Below are 16,814 nucleotides of genomic sequence, written 5' to 3'. Positions count from 1 at the left end.
AACTAATAATAGGACGGTACTCGTCACATTCCCATTGTAATTTCGCAATTGTAGACGGATCTAAATCGAACACTTCTGATTGAACAGCCTGTATAGGCTTCACATTCACCATTAGATCTTCCTGTGTTGGTAACATACGAGATAAACAATCACTTAGTGTGTTAGTCTTGCCTTTGATGAATTCTATTTCATAATCGTAAGATTGAAGTTCAAGAGACCACCTCATCAGTCTTGCATTCCAATTACGCATACGTTTTAACTGCACTAAGCTTTTATGATCTGTTCGTATGTATATTTTCGCTCCTTTGAGCCAAACATGCCACTTACGAATACACCACACAAATGCAAGACACTCAAGCTCAATTATGGCATAGTTCTGTTCGTGTTTATTAAGAGTACGGCTTGCATATTCTAATACACACTTCTCACCGTCAATAATTTGATAACACACACAAGCCAACCCGAGTTTGCTTGCATCACTTTCGAGATAAAACGGCTTATTGAACTGTGGATGGTGTAACTTCACATCTTTCACTAATTCAGCTTTTAATGATTCAAATGCCTTTTGGTGTTCTTCTTCCCACTTCCATTTCTTTTTCTTCCCTAAAAGTTCGTAAAGGGGTTTAGCAATAACAGCATGACCTTTGATTGTTCGCGAATGCCACTGCACAGCACCAAGAAATGAGCGTAACATTTTTAAATTTTTGGGCACTGGTAACTTCTCGATTGCTTCAGCTGATTTCGGATCCTTTCGTATGCCTTCTGAAGATACGTAATAACCTAAATAGTTAATTTCACTTACACCAAAAATGCACTTCGATAAATTTAGTGTCATGTTCGCATCATTTAATAAACTAAGCACTTCATCTAACTGCTGTAAGAATTCTGGTACGCTTGTACAACCAAGAGCTACATCGTCCATATACCTGACTAATTTCTCTTGTAGCGGTAAAGGGAACACTTTATTCAAGCACAATTGCAGTACAGACGATCCATTTTTCACACCAAACACCATGCGTGTGTACTCATATAACGTTCCTTCGAACAAGAAGGCTAAATATGGCATAGAATCTTCTGTAATTCCACATTGTTGATACGAGCTAGTAAAATCAAGAGTACCTAGCACACGTTTTCCACTAAATTTAGCAAAGAGGTCGGACAACTTTTCTACACGCAGAGCTGGATTCTTAATGTGCACATTCAATGCCCTACAATCTGTTACTATTCTCAACGCTCCACTCTTTTTCAATACTACGTGCAACGGTAATAGATGACATGATGAACTAGGTCTAATTACACCCCACTTTAACAGTTTTCGGATCTCTTCACGCACTCCCTCCTTATATTTGTGCGGAATATCGTAAGGACGAGCAACAATGGGTTCATTTGTATCCACTTCTAATCGGTACTGAAATTTATTACACAGGCCAGGAAAACGGGCGAACACTTTCCTATGTTTCATTAACAACTGAAATAATTCTTCTTTCTCGTTTTCACTAAACAGCGTAGCGCGTGTAACTGCATCCCTTATTTCATCTACTGTGAAATACAGATCCGGTGGGAAGTCCTCCACTAAGTCACTAGCTTCAATTTTCTCTAAAGGCTCGGCGCACCCACTGCGGAACACATTCACCGTTCTCGCATAAAAATCATTAAGGTCCCTTATCTCGGACAACACAACAATAGGGGCTACCTTGCACTTAATTTCACTTACATTAGCTACAATGACATTTTCACTATTTCTCTGTATTAAAGGCACTTCACCACTAATTCCTTGAAATTCAACACGCAAGTTACTTCGCTTAAAATCAATGACACTGTTTAGCTTCTCTAGAAAGTTTGCACCGAGTATTACATCTTCATGCAGTTCTGGTAACACAAGAAACTCAACTGGCACTTCCACATTTTCAATTCGTACCGGTAAGATAACCCTTCCTTTCACGTTCTTTTTCTTTCTTCCTAGAAAATCGCACAAAACGATATGCTCTCCTTTTTGCAAATGCACGTTTGCTACACACTTTGTTACTTCTCGAAAAATATTGTACCGTAATAGGCATAATTCTGATCCACTATCTAACAGACAAATTTTGGGTTGATCGTTTAACAAAATTTTTACTCTCATTGTGTTATGACCTAATTCACATTTGATCACTTCTTCTTCATTATCATTACTTATATAATCTTCTGCTTGTAAATCTTCTTCGTTGCACATATGTGGAAAAGTAATCCGGTTTACACTACTGAAATCCCTCCCCTTTTCAGCAATCAAGTGGGAGGGCGCTACTAGTTTAAAGGCACAGAACTTTGCGGGTAAAATCCACTTTGTTGGTATGGAAATTGACGTTGCTGATTGCTACCGTTATTTACACCAGGACCTCTATTAAATGTTGGAAACCAATTATTATTTTGATTTGGACTACCTTGAGAAGTCGTCGCACTACTTTGATTTTCGTTTGCCCTTGCACCTTGCGTTTCGCTTCGATTTTCATTTGCACTTGTGTTTTGTCGGCCATTACCTTGCGACTGATTACCACCGTTCGAGTTATTATTATTTCTGTTAAAATTACCTCGCCGTCCACGTCTATGAAATTTCCTTTTCCATCCCTGTTTGAAATTCGGACGCGCACTATTATCACTGCTCACTTCACTACCGTGTTCTACTTTCACATTGTTCACGCTAACACCTGTACCACCTTGCTGTTTCTGCTTATTACGCTGATTATCGTACATATTAGTAATTCCTGACAATCCTTCAATGGACTGCACACTCGCAAGGAACTGATTTATATTATCAGGCATAGAGCCCATCATAGCTAACTGGTACCGCTTGGGCAAGAGAGTGATGATGTGTGACAACGTAATGGTTGGATTTTCATACTCTTCCAGAGCTTGAATTTGACTAAAGCGCTCTGTTACAAAATCAACAACACTACTATAACGTTTTGGGTCAAACGGAATAGAACGCAAGTTACGCAGACGTGTGGCTTTCACTAAAGGACTCTCAAATGCATTCTGAAACTCTATCACAAATTCTTGAAAAGTTTGACACTTCTTACCGTGTAAATCGTACCATTTAAGTGCACTGTCTTTAAGAATCAATGGCATGATCATCAAATATTCACTTTGAGGCACTCCGGCGAACGACATTTCTCTACCGAAATTTTCCAAAAATGCACTTGCACTTTCCTTCATCATATCACCTGAAAATGTGGAGAGTTGTTTAATGTCTGCTAATCGCAATGAACAACGCCTTACATTCACTTCACTATTTCTTGCACGCTTAATGCGCGGACTTTCTCTTTCGGTTTTGATTCTTGACACGGTTCTCTTTATTACGTCGCTTTCTACCTCTGTATCGGACGCCGTTTGAGACTCACTGCTCGATTTTCTCTCGCGCTTCACACTGTGCACGTAACCTGTGTTTCTTTGTGACATATTACTTCCAGTATCATGGTGCTCGTTTGCTAATTCTATACGCTGCACACGCTCTGATAATCGCTCTACATCTTGCTTGGTTCGTTCACTTAATTCACTGGTGCGGAGACACGTTTCAAAACACTGCTGGTTAAATTTACCCTGCTCGTGGCACACTTGAATATACTCTTGCACTGCTATACTATACTCACCTTGTTTAGTCTCGCACTTCTGAATTCTGCTTTCACGGTACTTGTCGAGACTTTCGACCAAACGCAACCTTTTTTCATAATCATCCACTCTATTGTGACATTCATTTAATTGACGTTGTTGGTCGTTTACTTGGCGCGTATTTTCTTCAACTGTGCCCCGTATATCATGCACTGCATCGGCTAATCCACGTACGCTTCTACGTATATCTTCGCTCGTATTAAAACACTTTAATTCCACTGCTTCAATTCGTTCTATCAATTCCTGCCGCACTGCACTAATACACTTATTCACATTATTAATTTCACCTGACAAATCATCTTTACATTGGGATATGTTTTCACGACACTCGCTACGTAGTTCCTTGATATCGTCTTGCATTTTCTGTTGGTTTACATTTATCGCCTCAACGCTTTCACTCACACGCTTTTGATTATCACTCAATTCGTTTTGGCTTTCATTCAACTTATTCTGATTTTCTTTAATTTCATTAATTGACGCACTCAGTTCCCTTTGCAAAGATAAGAGAACTGTTCTAAGATCACCCTCAGCCATGATGTTGCAAATATAACAAACTCGCTAACACAAATAATTGACTAATTTCTGCAAAAATCTAAGAATGCAAATAATAAAAATATTCTAATTCAGACAGGATTTAGGCTTCAATATGCAAGGATGAATGCACTGAACAAGGATACAATGACACGAATTTCATGTACTATTAACTCTCTGAGATGGCGGCAAAATTACGCAGCAAGTTTTGAACATCAGAAATACCTAGGCCTATGTTCGTAAACACAAAAATTGAACATTTATACAAAAAGAAAGGTTTCTGCTTCGACACATTTATCCCGGCACCATTTTATAATGTTTACTCCATAGGATGGCGATCCAGATAGAGCAAGCATTATATTTGATAGTCGTAGATAGAACGTTTGCTCGAGCGTTGACGATGAAACAAGTTATCCGAAGAAAGCTCCTTTCAACGTCAGCCACACATAAGCAAAATTCTACATACAACTTTTAAAGACACAAAAGATTCAGCATGATAATTTCGAAAATTAACAAATTACACAAATAAATTAAAAGTAAATTTTGCACCATGTACTCAATAGACAGCCACGAGGCATGGGAGACGACATGCACAATCGCAGAAAATACTCGTCAATCGATTTGAGAATTTTAATTATATTGATACTTACATCACTTTACATAGAGAAATAACTATTAAAAAAAAAAGGTAATAGTAATGGATGTGTCCCTTAATATGAATTATAACTGGATTTGATTAATCACAGAACATAATGAAACAGTGTCTTGTTGCAGCAGTGTAGAATGTGTTGTGAGCTGTCCATCCTGTTTTTTGCCAAGTAAGTGTCTCCCGCTAAATCTCTTCAGCTCTCGCTGTTCGCGTGGGTTTCACGCGTTAAGTGACGTAAGAGCGGACAGAGCTGTGATTGGCTGAAGAAGTGTTGATCAAGGTCACTCCGCCCACATGCATTCGCTGCGTGAGAGAACACACATACATACACAGAGAACGTCGTCTGCTAGCCCTTTTAAATTAAAAAGAGAATTAAACTGCTTGAGCTGCATATTGCCAAAATGATGGATAAATGAGTTTATGACAGAGCAATCGAGTTGATCTCGTTCCTCGCTGACACCAAACATTACACGTGTTGAGGAAGTGGTGAAAGTGGATCGACATGTTAATCTGAAGGACATTGCAAGGAAGTTTGACATTTCCTATAGTAGTGCTATGGCATTGTATACGATCCGTTGCGATACCGCAAGATGTCATGTGGGTGGGTTCCTAGAATTCTTAATAATGTCAACAAGAGCAAGTGAATGGTCATGTCACTAAACCATCTGCAACGTTACGTCAAAGAGGGTGACAGTTTCCCGAACCTCATTGTAAATGGGGATGGAGTGGATACTGCATTATACTCCCGAGTTAAACAGCAGAGCACGGTGTGGAAACATTCCGGCTCACCAGTAACGAAGAAATTTCGAACAACATGGACTGGTAACCTGATGCTCACAGCGTTTTAGGACAGTCGAGAACTACTCATACTGGATTTTCTGCCAAGAGGTGAAACCAACGCAGAACACTGTCTAATCTGCGAGCAGCCATTAGGAAAAAAAGACCGCCAGGATATTCAGTGTGTTGACGATGTGCTTTCCTTCAATAACAACGCAAAAGCGCACGTGGTGAAAACAACAATCGCCAAACTTCATTCTTGAGGTGGGGGATTATGGAGCATCTCTCTTACAGTCCAGACTTTGCTTCCAGTGATAACCATCTTTTTGGTCCAATGTTCCTGGCAGGACACAGGTTCACCAACGACACCGAAGCGGAGAACGTTGTTCGTCGTTGGTTCCGTCATCAGCCGGCCGCCTCCTACGCACCAGAGATCGAAAAACTTGTGGTACGATTGATTTTTACGTGATGTGGTAGTGATTATGTGTAAAAGCAGACAAAGGTGCGTAGAGTATTTTGTATATCTTGTTTTACGTTTGTGGTTTGTAATCTAGCAATAAACCAGTAAGCGCGAAGACTTCTCGATACCCGATTTTGAATGTGAAGTCCCTTCCTTAGAAGATTATTTTAAAATACAGAGCGTTACAAGGATGGACGGCAACTGATCCCGGAAAACAACATGCAAAACGCCGATCTTTGTAGTTTTCCGTCGACAGCACTTTTCGTTCTTCAGATACAGGGTGTTCCTGACACACAGACGGCAGAGATAGGTCATGACGTCGAAAAGAACCTAGTATACTTGAAGATATTTAACTTAGATCACGATCTGGAGATTGTGAAGATACAAAAAAAGGTAAATGGAAGAAACTTTGATGTTGCAAAACCAAAGAATCCGAAAGGGCAGAAAAAATTTCCGTTTATTTTTCATCTGTTCGGAAGGGAACAGGCAATGACAAAAATGAAGTTGGTACTGATATTAGCGTTGGTGATGAAAACTGGGAAACATCTATGATCCTGTGAAAAGAGTGGTGAAGGAAAGTATACGATATGTTAGGGTCAATGTGGAAAAATGTAAACATATAAAAGAATAACGGGAACGGGATTGATTACAATGGTTTTAGAACCCAATCGCTGCACATAGATAAATGAGGGATTCTGATAGCCTGTTAAATATACAGTATATAATATGCAATTTAATAAAGCTTTTATTACGGCCTATTTTTACAGTAGACGACCTAAAACGACCACTAACACGAACACAAGCCTTACACCGTTGGCACGTGGATGTCCGTACATGTTCAAAAATTCCAGGTATGTCTCGAATTTCTCCAGCTACGACAGAGTCTGGAGACGAGATCTTGCTCGTAGTCAATGGAGGTATAATACATGGCGTTCTTCAGGTGATCTAGTAAGAAGAAATCGAAACACTGCTCATCAGGTGATCTCTGTAGCCAAAGAACAGATACTTCTCGACCAATCAAGCGATGAGGATACGTAGCATCCACGTAAAGACCTGCCATCAGCGGTAAAATGAGTGGCGCACCATCATGCTGGAAACATAACCATCGTCGAATGGACTCAGGAAAATCGGCAACCAATACTAGCAAGGTCTTTTGTGGAAAGATAGTGTCCGTCCAAGCAACGAGAAGGGATGCGCGGTCCAATCAAAGAATCGTGCACTCTCCTATCGCACATTGATTGAGAATCTTCACTGACAGGTATGTGGTTGTGTCGCACTCGGCTTCTCATGCACCCACACATGAGTATTGTGACTGGCCATCCGTATAAATATGGCTTCATCTGTGAATATCGCATGTGAAGGAAAGTCGGGCTGTAAGGCAGTCTGCTGCAGGTAGCAATGGGTGAAGTCTTCACGGTGATGATAATCTTGCATTCTCAACGCCTGCACTTCCTGTAAATAGAATGCGTATATTCCGTTATTATGTAAAACCTTCCATACGAGTAAATGGTTTACACCCAAGCTACGAGTAATAACTCATGCTTGTGTATAATGTTCCTCAACATCACGTAAAATATTTTCTTCCACTCAAAAGAAGAGCTCTCGAAGAGGTGCCATCCCACATCACAACTGCTAGCACTGAAGGATCCACTTTTGCAAAACTGCCGGTGTACTGTTCGAATTTTTGGCAATTTGGCATTTCTCCGCTCGGGAAGCATTCCCCGTACCATTGCTGAGCAACTCATCTGTTGCCGTTCGCTATTCTATATATCAAATGGATATCTGCAAGCTCGGCAAGGATCCACCTTTGCAAAGCTGCCGGTGCAAATGCTCGAATGTTAGCCAATCCGGCAGTTGTCTGTTCGGGAAGCATTCCCCGTAAAATTGCTGGGCAGCTTGTCCGTTGCCGTTTGCTGCTACATACATCAGATGGATGTCTGCAAGCTCCGCATTCGTGCACCAATGGATGTTATTGAAGCTCCCGGTGGAGACTGACCTTTACGCCGCTGCCTGTGGTTATTCACTAACCTACCCAGCATCATCTACTAGCATTTAAACGCGACATTTCCGGTGGTTCTGTTGATGGACACTTGTTTAGGACGGAATAAATTGTTTCCTTGGACATGGCATTTCCAGAGTCACATCCTGAGGTAATAAATATCTTGGTGCCCTGTACTATCCCTTACAACTTGATCACATAATTATATATATATATATATACATATATATTACACAATCAAGACGAAACGAAATTTTTTGAATGATTCTTGAGGAAGGTAATTCTTTCAACAGAAAATGCGAAGCCACATTCAGTAGCATAAAAAGAAGTCATATTCAACTTCCTTACGCAACACCCCACACAGCTATGATTTTGTAATGGTGGTTCAAAACGTTACTTTCTCCTTTTGTTGTTGAATAGACATCGATATACATAACGAAGTTTCAGAAATAAGCTAACTTAAGGAGGCTTTAGCTTCTAAATGAAACCCTAACTAAATTTCATTGATTAGAGATATTTTTCCTTACATTTGTGTGTACTATAATGTAATATACTCCATGTACTATATTTTATAACCATCCTGTTAATTAAAATTATAGACTTCTTACCGTGCCATTTTATAGATAATTTTTCTGCAGTTACAAGTTAACGAAAGTTCAGTTTTACTTACCAGAAAGCTACTCACCTGAGCCAACCTCTGTGATACTAATTCTCTGAAAACTTCACCCGTGGTTAGTGGCTTCCGGTATACAGCTCTTTGTTGAGCATAATCTGCGTTAACATCATCAGGCAAAAGATTATAATCAGATACAACATAGTCGTTTTGTAGACTTCTTTTATCTGGAAAATAATCTGTAGTAATTGGTAGACACGCTGGTATCGTCAAAGATTTCCAATCAACTCCTATAAAATACAGAAGACAATGATCATTACAGCAATAATACAATATCATTAAAAATTATCGCAAAATAAAATCCAGAAAAAAATCTTCGTTCATTTTGCTGTTTTAAGTCACATATTCATTAATGTTCATACTAAAATATATTCTAATTGCTTCTGTCTATGTGATGAAAGAAGACTTTTACGCCACAAATCATTAAAACTTTCGGCTATTTACCTTGTAGGAACTATCACACTTGCCGATTTAAGTTCATACAGTACTTTAAATATTCTCTTTTATCTTACATTATTTACTTTTAATTTTATTACCAATAATAATGTATACCGCGATATCGATTATTTATTATTTAATAAAAAAGTTCAATGTTCCAACAAAGGAAATAAATAAAAAATGTGTCTTTTGTTAAAAAAAATAACAACTATCTATTTTTCTAGTAAAGTACGTAACGATAGTAATAGGATAATTGCATTAATTTTAAACAGAAGAGAACAAATACAAAGTTCTATATAAATAAGGATATGGGTAATTAAGGCCTAGTTTCCTAAGCAAGGTAATTCTTTCAACACCGATTAATAATATGTTTCTGGAGGAGGTGGAGAAGAATAAGTAAGAAGAATAACATTAAATAACAAGAAAAGATTATATTTCCAACGATCTTACTTTGTGAAAATTATGCAAAGTTGTTGCCGGAGATAAAAGTTAATGAAAATGAATCTTGCCAAGTACCGTGAGTAGTGGTTCAATATAAGAATTAGAATTTGAGCACTGCACCATCCATTTCTTGAAGTCCACTCACAAGCAATTAACTAATATTGCACTAACATTCACAGCTTACACGGTACGGTTTCATAGACTTTTTTTCACAAAAAATAGATCACTAATTCTGATTACTTCATTTATTACACAGTATCTGATAATTATAACATATTTTTTTTATTATTTATATCGTGAATTGTTCAATTTGTTTCTCTCATTCGTTTTCATTTTCTATCTAAATGTTACTCCTTTACACGAAGAATACTTATGAATTTCTTGATTGATACATTCCATTTAAGTTCTTGCTATTACTATTTATTGCATCTATTTATTATTTCATATATATATTTCCACTTGATGATATCTTACTGTAATACAGGAAGGCAAGACCAGACTGATTACAGAGCAATAAAACTGCATTCATATTTTTAGGCACAAAACCTCGTGAGAGGAGCCACTCTTACATGGTGGAGGACGATATTCCTTGGTTGGTAAAATTATTATTTTATCTATAATTTTCAAGATACTCGTCTGTGTTCATCATCGTGTTCATGAAGTTATACGCAGATACTTTAAATTGTATGTATACGAAAAACTACATAAGTTACTAATATTGACTCTAATGCATTATTTTCACTAAAAGTATTAAATACCGAAATTACTAAGAGAAAACATGAATAATTAAAATAAATTCATACTTCTCTCTCTCTCTCTCTCTCTCTCTCTCTCTCTCTCTCGAGTTTTTTGACTTGTGTAACTGAATGATGGTTTCCATTAACATTATGAGAGAGAGGAAGATAGAGAATATATGTAAGGGATCAAATGAAACATGTTCGGCACCCATGGTAGCAAAAGTTGACGAAACTCTCATTGTTCGAAACTCTCATACGACTACAAGGTATTGTTGTAGTCGTATGAAGTAGCACGCATACTTGTACCATTAGTGTAGTAATCACTGTGAAACGTCTCCTGTTTCTGCAGGAATAAGATCTGAGCCACGGCATTTCCAATTTCAAATCAAACCAAGTCGAATCAGAGAGAAGTCATCAGTTTTGAGTGCAGAGGAGTGTCAAATGGCTGAGGAGTTGCGTTGGATGAAGGACACCTATAGAGATACATGTGTACCGAAGACGACTGTCGTGTATTTAGCACGATGTTTCGCACAAGTCGAAAAACAAGCGATCTTTCCCGTCCCGGTTAAGCGCATGTTATTGCTCGACCTGTGCGAAGCATTCATGTCAAGGACACGACCGTCGATTTCGATACACATGCATCTCCATAGAAGTACTTCATCCGATGGAACAGCTCAGCCAGTTTACACTCAGAAATTTGATGACTCTTCGCTGATCCGACTTACGCAGATTTAGGACTGTGGTGAATGCCATGGTTCAAACCTTATTGCTGCAGAGACAGAAAAAGCTTCACAATGATTACTACACCAATGCCACAAGTATACATGACACTATACCATTACAACACAAACCTATATCATCAACTGATTCTACCAGGGATGAAGAACCGGTTATATTTGATCACCCCTTATATATCACGTAGTCTTGAAAGTATTGAGTCTTTGGAGGTCAAAATTGAGAATACATTCATTTTGATTGAAAATAACATTATGAAATTATTTATAGTACATATCATTCTGTTCGATGACCTGCCACTTTTCCGGAAAAACCATAACCTCATCACTATAACGTCGATGTGGTTTCTGGTAAAAATTGTGACAAGTGGTTTTCACAGGCCTCTTTTGAAACTAGCTTAGTACCATGCACTGCTGAGACCGAAACAAATGAGAGTCTGAGGGTGACAGCTCCGGGCTACCAAACCCTCGTAGTCAAATTCTCTCAAATTCTAATGGGTTGTTAAAGATATATGCGATTATGCATTAGAAGCGTGGTATACATCAACCTTTCTGTTGACTGACCAGTTCCAGCTGTTTGTTTTAAATTGCTAAGTGTCCTGACATTAACTGTCGATGTACGAGGCCCGGCCTTGTACAGTCCGCAGCAAAAAACCTGCAACATGAGCATGTAAGTTTATTGTGAAACGACAAAGTCTTTTGCTCCAAAATAAGTGTAATGGGGAGGACGCCGAAGTTTCTCCTGACGTGATTCGTGACACTTAGATGTTATGTTGATTTCCTGCGCTGCTAGGCGTAGTTTCACAATAAACTTACATGCTGATGTTGCAGGTTTTTTGCTGCGGACTGTACATTGTTGTTCTGTCTAGCGGCAGCAACTCGTGATTCAGGATGCCCTTCCAATCCCACCAAACGCACAGCATAATCTTTTTGGGCGTCAGTGTGGGCTCTGCCATAGACTGTAGAGCTTCTTCTCGATTCGACTACGATCTTTTTGAAATATTGTTGTCGTAGGTTATTCACTTTTATTCACTCGTGATCAACGGCTTCAGAAATACCTCGAGTTCGTAACATTTCAGTAGAAATTCAAAGATAGAAAATCCACTGAGTAAATGTTTTTGAGTCAGATCATGTAGCATCCAAATGTCAAGCTTCTTTTTGTAGCCGCGTTTCTCAAACTAGTTTAACACTGTTTGGTAAACGATGTTTAGGCCATTGGCGATGTCATGACTGCTTACATGCCGGAAAGCGACCGAAACATCTTTTGGCTTTTTCGTTTGCTTATCCTTAAACAGCACAAATTTCTTTACGAGCCTGCGCAGCATTTGCGCTTTAATCGAAATAAAATTATAAAATGTACCGCAGTTTTGCAGAAATTCACTCATCTTCAGGGTTTTACGTCTGATTATAAGAATTCAATCAGTTTTTACACATCTACTAGCTTCAACTGTCAGTTGTCGAATAACTTTAGGCCTGACACGCTGTGACTCATATCCTGTACGCAAAAGACTCAATACATTTTAACTACCTGATATATATATACGTCGTATACATATATAATTAATGGAAACACCCATGTACTGCAACAGTAATCTTTGTGAGCTACTAACATTGAATATTCGTGCACCCGGTCTTATGTTAGTACTGTTAAAAGAGGCAGTATAGTATGGATTCGTGGGTACGAATGGATAAATGTGGGCGGTCCAAAATGAGACCACTTTGATTAAAAGGTCAAACGTGGATGCAAATATATCTAAGACAACCAATGTGGTAAAATACCACCCATCATCATCATCAAAGAAAAGGAATGGTGGGCCGAAACATAGTCTGGATGAAAGGATCGTCGAATATTGGAAAAGAATTATCATCAACAACCGTAGAGCTAATGCATCATTACTGACTGTAGAATTCAATCAGGTATTGAAGAGTAATATGCTCCGATAAGTCACCTTTCTCCTTGTGACATTAGCCACAGGCCGTGTTTATGCAGGTAGATGACAGAGATGGATTTAGATTTGATGAAGCCCTAAGCTATTGAAAGTAATGGGGCCTTTTATATGTCCAGCTGCCTGAATTAGTGACATTTTAGGGAGCAAGGCAGCAGGAACCTACAAAGTACTGTTGGTGTAAGTTAGTTTAATTTTATTTATTTTCATATTATATTTTGGAAATGTACATCCAATTTTTTTACTTCAATTTTTTCGGGGTTCCCAAGAGAATGAGCTCCTAAGCTTTAGCTTGTTTAGTTTCTATTTAAGTCCGGTACTGCAGACACTCTAAGAGGCATACATTGCGGTCTATCTATTTCCTATTGTCAAACATGGCGACAATTGTGTGCTGGTCTGGGTCGTTATTTCAAAGTATTCCGTTGATTTAATTATTACTGTGAAAAGACGAAATTGTACTAGTGTTTATGTAAACATTTTAAATAACCACGTGTCCTAGAGTACACATGTTGTTCCCTAACGACACAATCATCCAAGATAACAACGCGCTAACATACAACATCGTGATTTGACGAACGTCAGAATGAATTTCAACACTTTTCCTCGTTTGCCCAATCCTCTCGTTTGAATGTCACTGAAGATTTATGATCAGTTTTAGAGCCGCGGGAATGGAGATTTCCTCCTCCATCATGACTGACACAACTGAGTGAGGCACTATAGTGAAGAATGGTTCACTCTTCTGCTGAAAAAAATCACAAATTATGTGCTTCAATTCCGCGACGAATACAAGCTGTACAACAGGCTAAAGGGGGTCCAGCGACTTATTAATCAGCCATTTTGTTAGGAGGTTTCCATTATTTTATAACTATATATGTAACAAAATAAATATAGTATGTACAATATGAAATAAAGCACAAGAAGCAGATATTTATCTAACTTAAATATACATGAATCACAAAATATGCTCCGTGAAATATTATAACCGATATATTTTCACAAAGGGATATAAGACATGTGCTTGAATAATTATAAATGAAATATGCATTTATCAAGTTATGTTTTCACGTCTTATAAATGTAGAATGTTGGTTTATTGGAGTTTAGCGTCCCTTTTCAGCATCGAAATAATATGAGACGAGAACTTATCCGAATTATTAGCTCCCACCGGGAAATGAACCCGGCTCTCCCAATCTGAAGATAAGTACGCTAAACATATTGCCACGAGGGAGCTCTAAATGAAGAATGTATCCATCGTTGGTGTCAACACACATTTATCCTAGAGTCCAGCTCCATATCCAACTCCACAGATCAAGGGTGATTGGTGAAGAAAGCTTGATCGTGGTCTGACAGATCCTGGAGGCTCTACAATAGGAATGGAACATGGACATTTTTCACATAATTCCACAAGTAAGGTAACCTTTGAGATCACCATATAAATGGCCACGGTCAATCTAACAATGTACCAATTTCTCATTTAGGTAGACACAAATATCAATACGGAAATCCAGCTGTCTATCATCTGCTGTGTCACAACTATAACATAACAAAATGATATTCTAGTAACTGTTTCTTCAATGAAGGAAAAGAGGCCATATTACCTCCTTGTGGGATAAGACACAGGACATCTTGTTTTCTGTCGAGTCCCGATGATACTAAACTGTAGAATGGGGTTTTAAATCCATATATGATAAAGTTATAGCAGTTTCTATGTATCGAAGGTAAACGTTCTCTTGTCGCTGAAGATTAACTTGGTGCTAAAACTTTCTATTCTATCCACTGTTCTATTTCAGTACAGAATGCCAAGCGCAATTCTTTATCATTAGGAATAATTGCTTCCAGAAGAGGTAATGTGTACGCGGTTTCACTTGCAAACGTTAACGAAGGATTTTTCCAGATCATTGTTTGTGGAATGTACAGCTCTTGGCTATCCCTACGTCTGAGTATTTTAAAGAGTTGAGTTGATTTTAAGTTGAGCGTCCTTTCAACAGCGAGGCTATATGAAACGGGACCTACTGATTAACGTGGAATCCGAACCACATAGCTCCCGCCGGGTATTCTAAAGAGTGAACTTCGCAGTACTGTCAGAAAATCTATCTCAATCGTTTCACTTTCACTTGTGATGAATCAGGCCGTTCCGAACGCTTACCATTACAGAAAGCAATCTTCCATTTCGAATTTCTTGAACCACTGCAGTACGCTATTGCACACGGGTGGATTCTTTCGACACTTGAAACGAAAGTTTTTTCCACATTTACAGTGGAATTAGAACGAGCAAATTCAAGCACGTAAAAATATTTCTTCCAGGTGGTTAGCATAGTTTTCCATACGTATAAGTGTAGCAGTTTGTGGCTAGCAGCGGATCTATAAAGACAGATGAACAACATACATCTTAATAAAAACAGTTATCACCTAATTGTATTAATAGAAGCTAGAACTTTCTGATATTTCAGAGAGTCAGCGAGTACCCTCACATTAGAATTCACAGCATCTTTAATTTTATAATCATTTAAGTGTATGTCCATGTCTCTCTGAACATACAGCCACTTAAAACATGTGAAACATCACAAATGGTTGTATACACGTACACTCATGTCCAAAATTGTTGTCGCATATCTATAAATATGTTGTAGTAGGAATATAATTTGATAACAAATTCGCCCGGTATTTCTTATAATGATAGTGTGTGTATAACTGGCAAAGACATGAATGTAGCAAATTTCTTGTCAAAAGAGCTGTAAATAAGAACAATAAAACGAAAATAAAACTTTCTTGTCCATTTAGCAACATTTTGTTTTACTCATTCTAATTTTCGTATTTATAATTTTTTTCCTATGAAATTTACCACAAATATACATTTCCCGATTATACACATAGTGTCAGTATTAAAATTACCCTGCAAAATCATTATCAAATTATATTCTTACAAGAAGACAGTTATAGATATGCGACAATAATTTTGGACATGAGTGTACATATGAGCTGAGCACGTGATTTGAACACAGGAATCTCAAAGAAACGAGGATGGAAAACACATTACTTAACAAACGGTCGTGAAAACATTACCACACAGCCACTAAAAATTAAACTATAGGCACTTTCGACATAGAAATCATAGAAGAAGGAAGAAATAAGAAGAGAACCACAGAAAAGTAGTTTGGAAGTAGAATTTAATTAGATATCACATTCGAAAGCTCATCATATGATAGCATTCCCACGTGGAAAGAGTGTGTCATTGAGTAAGATACAACTAATTCGACTGATTAGTCGCAGAGGGAGAAGAAGGAATAAATACAAGCTGAATAAATAAATAAATAAATAAATAAAGACTAACAGCATATATGCACAATAATGTAAAATAACAAAGTAGAAGAAAAAGGTATCTGAAAAATATAAATAATTATATATTAATAAAAAGTAATAACAATAGGAGCTAATACAAAATTAAAAATTTGTTGGAAAAATATGGAAATAAAAAAATACAACAAAACAATGATTAAGATAAAAGAAGGTATGTACGAAATGGAATGAAAAAAGTAAGTTAAGACATTATGAATGGTTAAGACGAGGGAAGAGGGTTCAGACATAATGGCAAAGTACTCTACCTTTCTCTTTCTGAGAGACATGGAAGTCCGGATTAAGAATCTTCAGAATACTCGAACGGAAGGTCCAGTCAAAATACGCAGTGGAGAATCTGAACGTTGCATGAGTATCTGTGATCGTCGATGAAGTTAAAAAAAGTGTTAAGAATACTCCGACACAGAATGCTGGACAGTGGGTGCCATTTT

General features: G+C 37.9%; 1 protein-coding gene across 5 annotated transcripts in view; it reads right to left on the bottom strand.

Annotated features, from left to right (window-relative positions):
- Positions 1-16,814, bottom strand: part of Iml1 (GATOR complex protein Iml1) — a 172,219-nt gene that overhangs the window by 70,167 nt on the left and 85,238 nt on the right. For 3 of the 5 annotated variants that reach the window (XM_081771495.1, XM_081771497.1, XM_081771498.1), the window contains one exon: positions 8,732-8,964. In XM_081771495.1, coding sequence (XP_081627621.1) covers positions 8,732-8,964 — 233 coding nt within the window. The remainder of the gene's footprint in view (positions 1-8,731; positions 8,965-16,814) is intronic. The other 2 variants (XM_081771499.1, XM_081771496.1) reach the window with 1 other exon arrangement.

Source organism: Thermobia domestica, chromosome 9 (assembly GCF_964235325.1).
Source record: "Thermobia domestica chromosome 9, izTheDome1.hap1.1, whole genome shotgun sequence".
In the NCBI taxonomy this organism is placed as follows: domain Eukaryota; kingdom Metazoa; phylum Arthropoda; class Insecta; order Zygentoma; family Lepismatidae; genus Thermobia; species Thermobia domestica.
The sequence above is the reverse complement of the archived record's forward strand: the minus strand, read 5'-3'. Positions and strand labels throughout refer to the sequence as shown.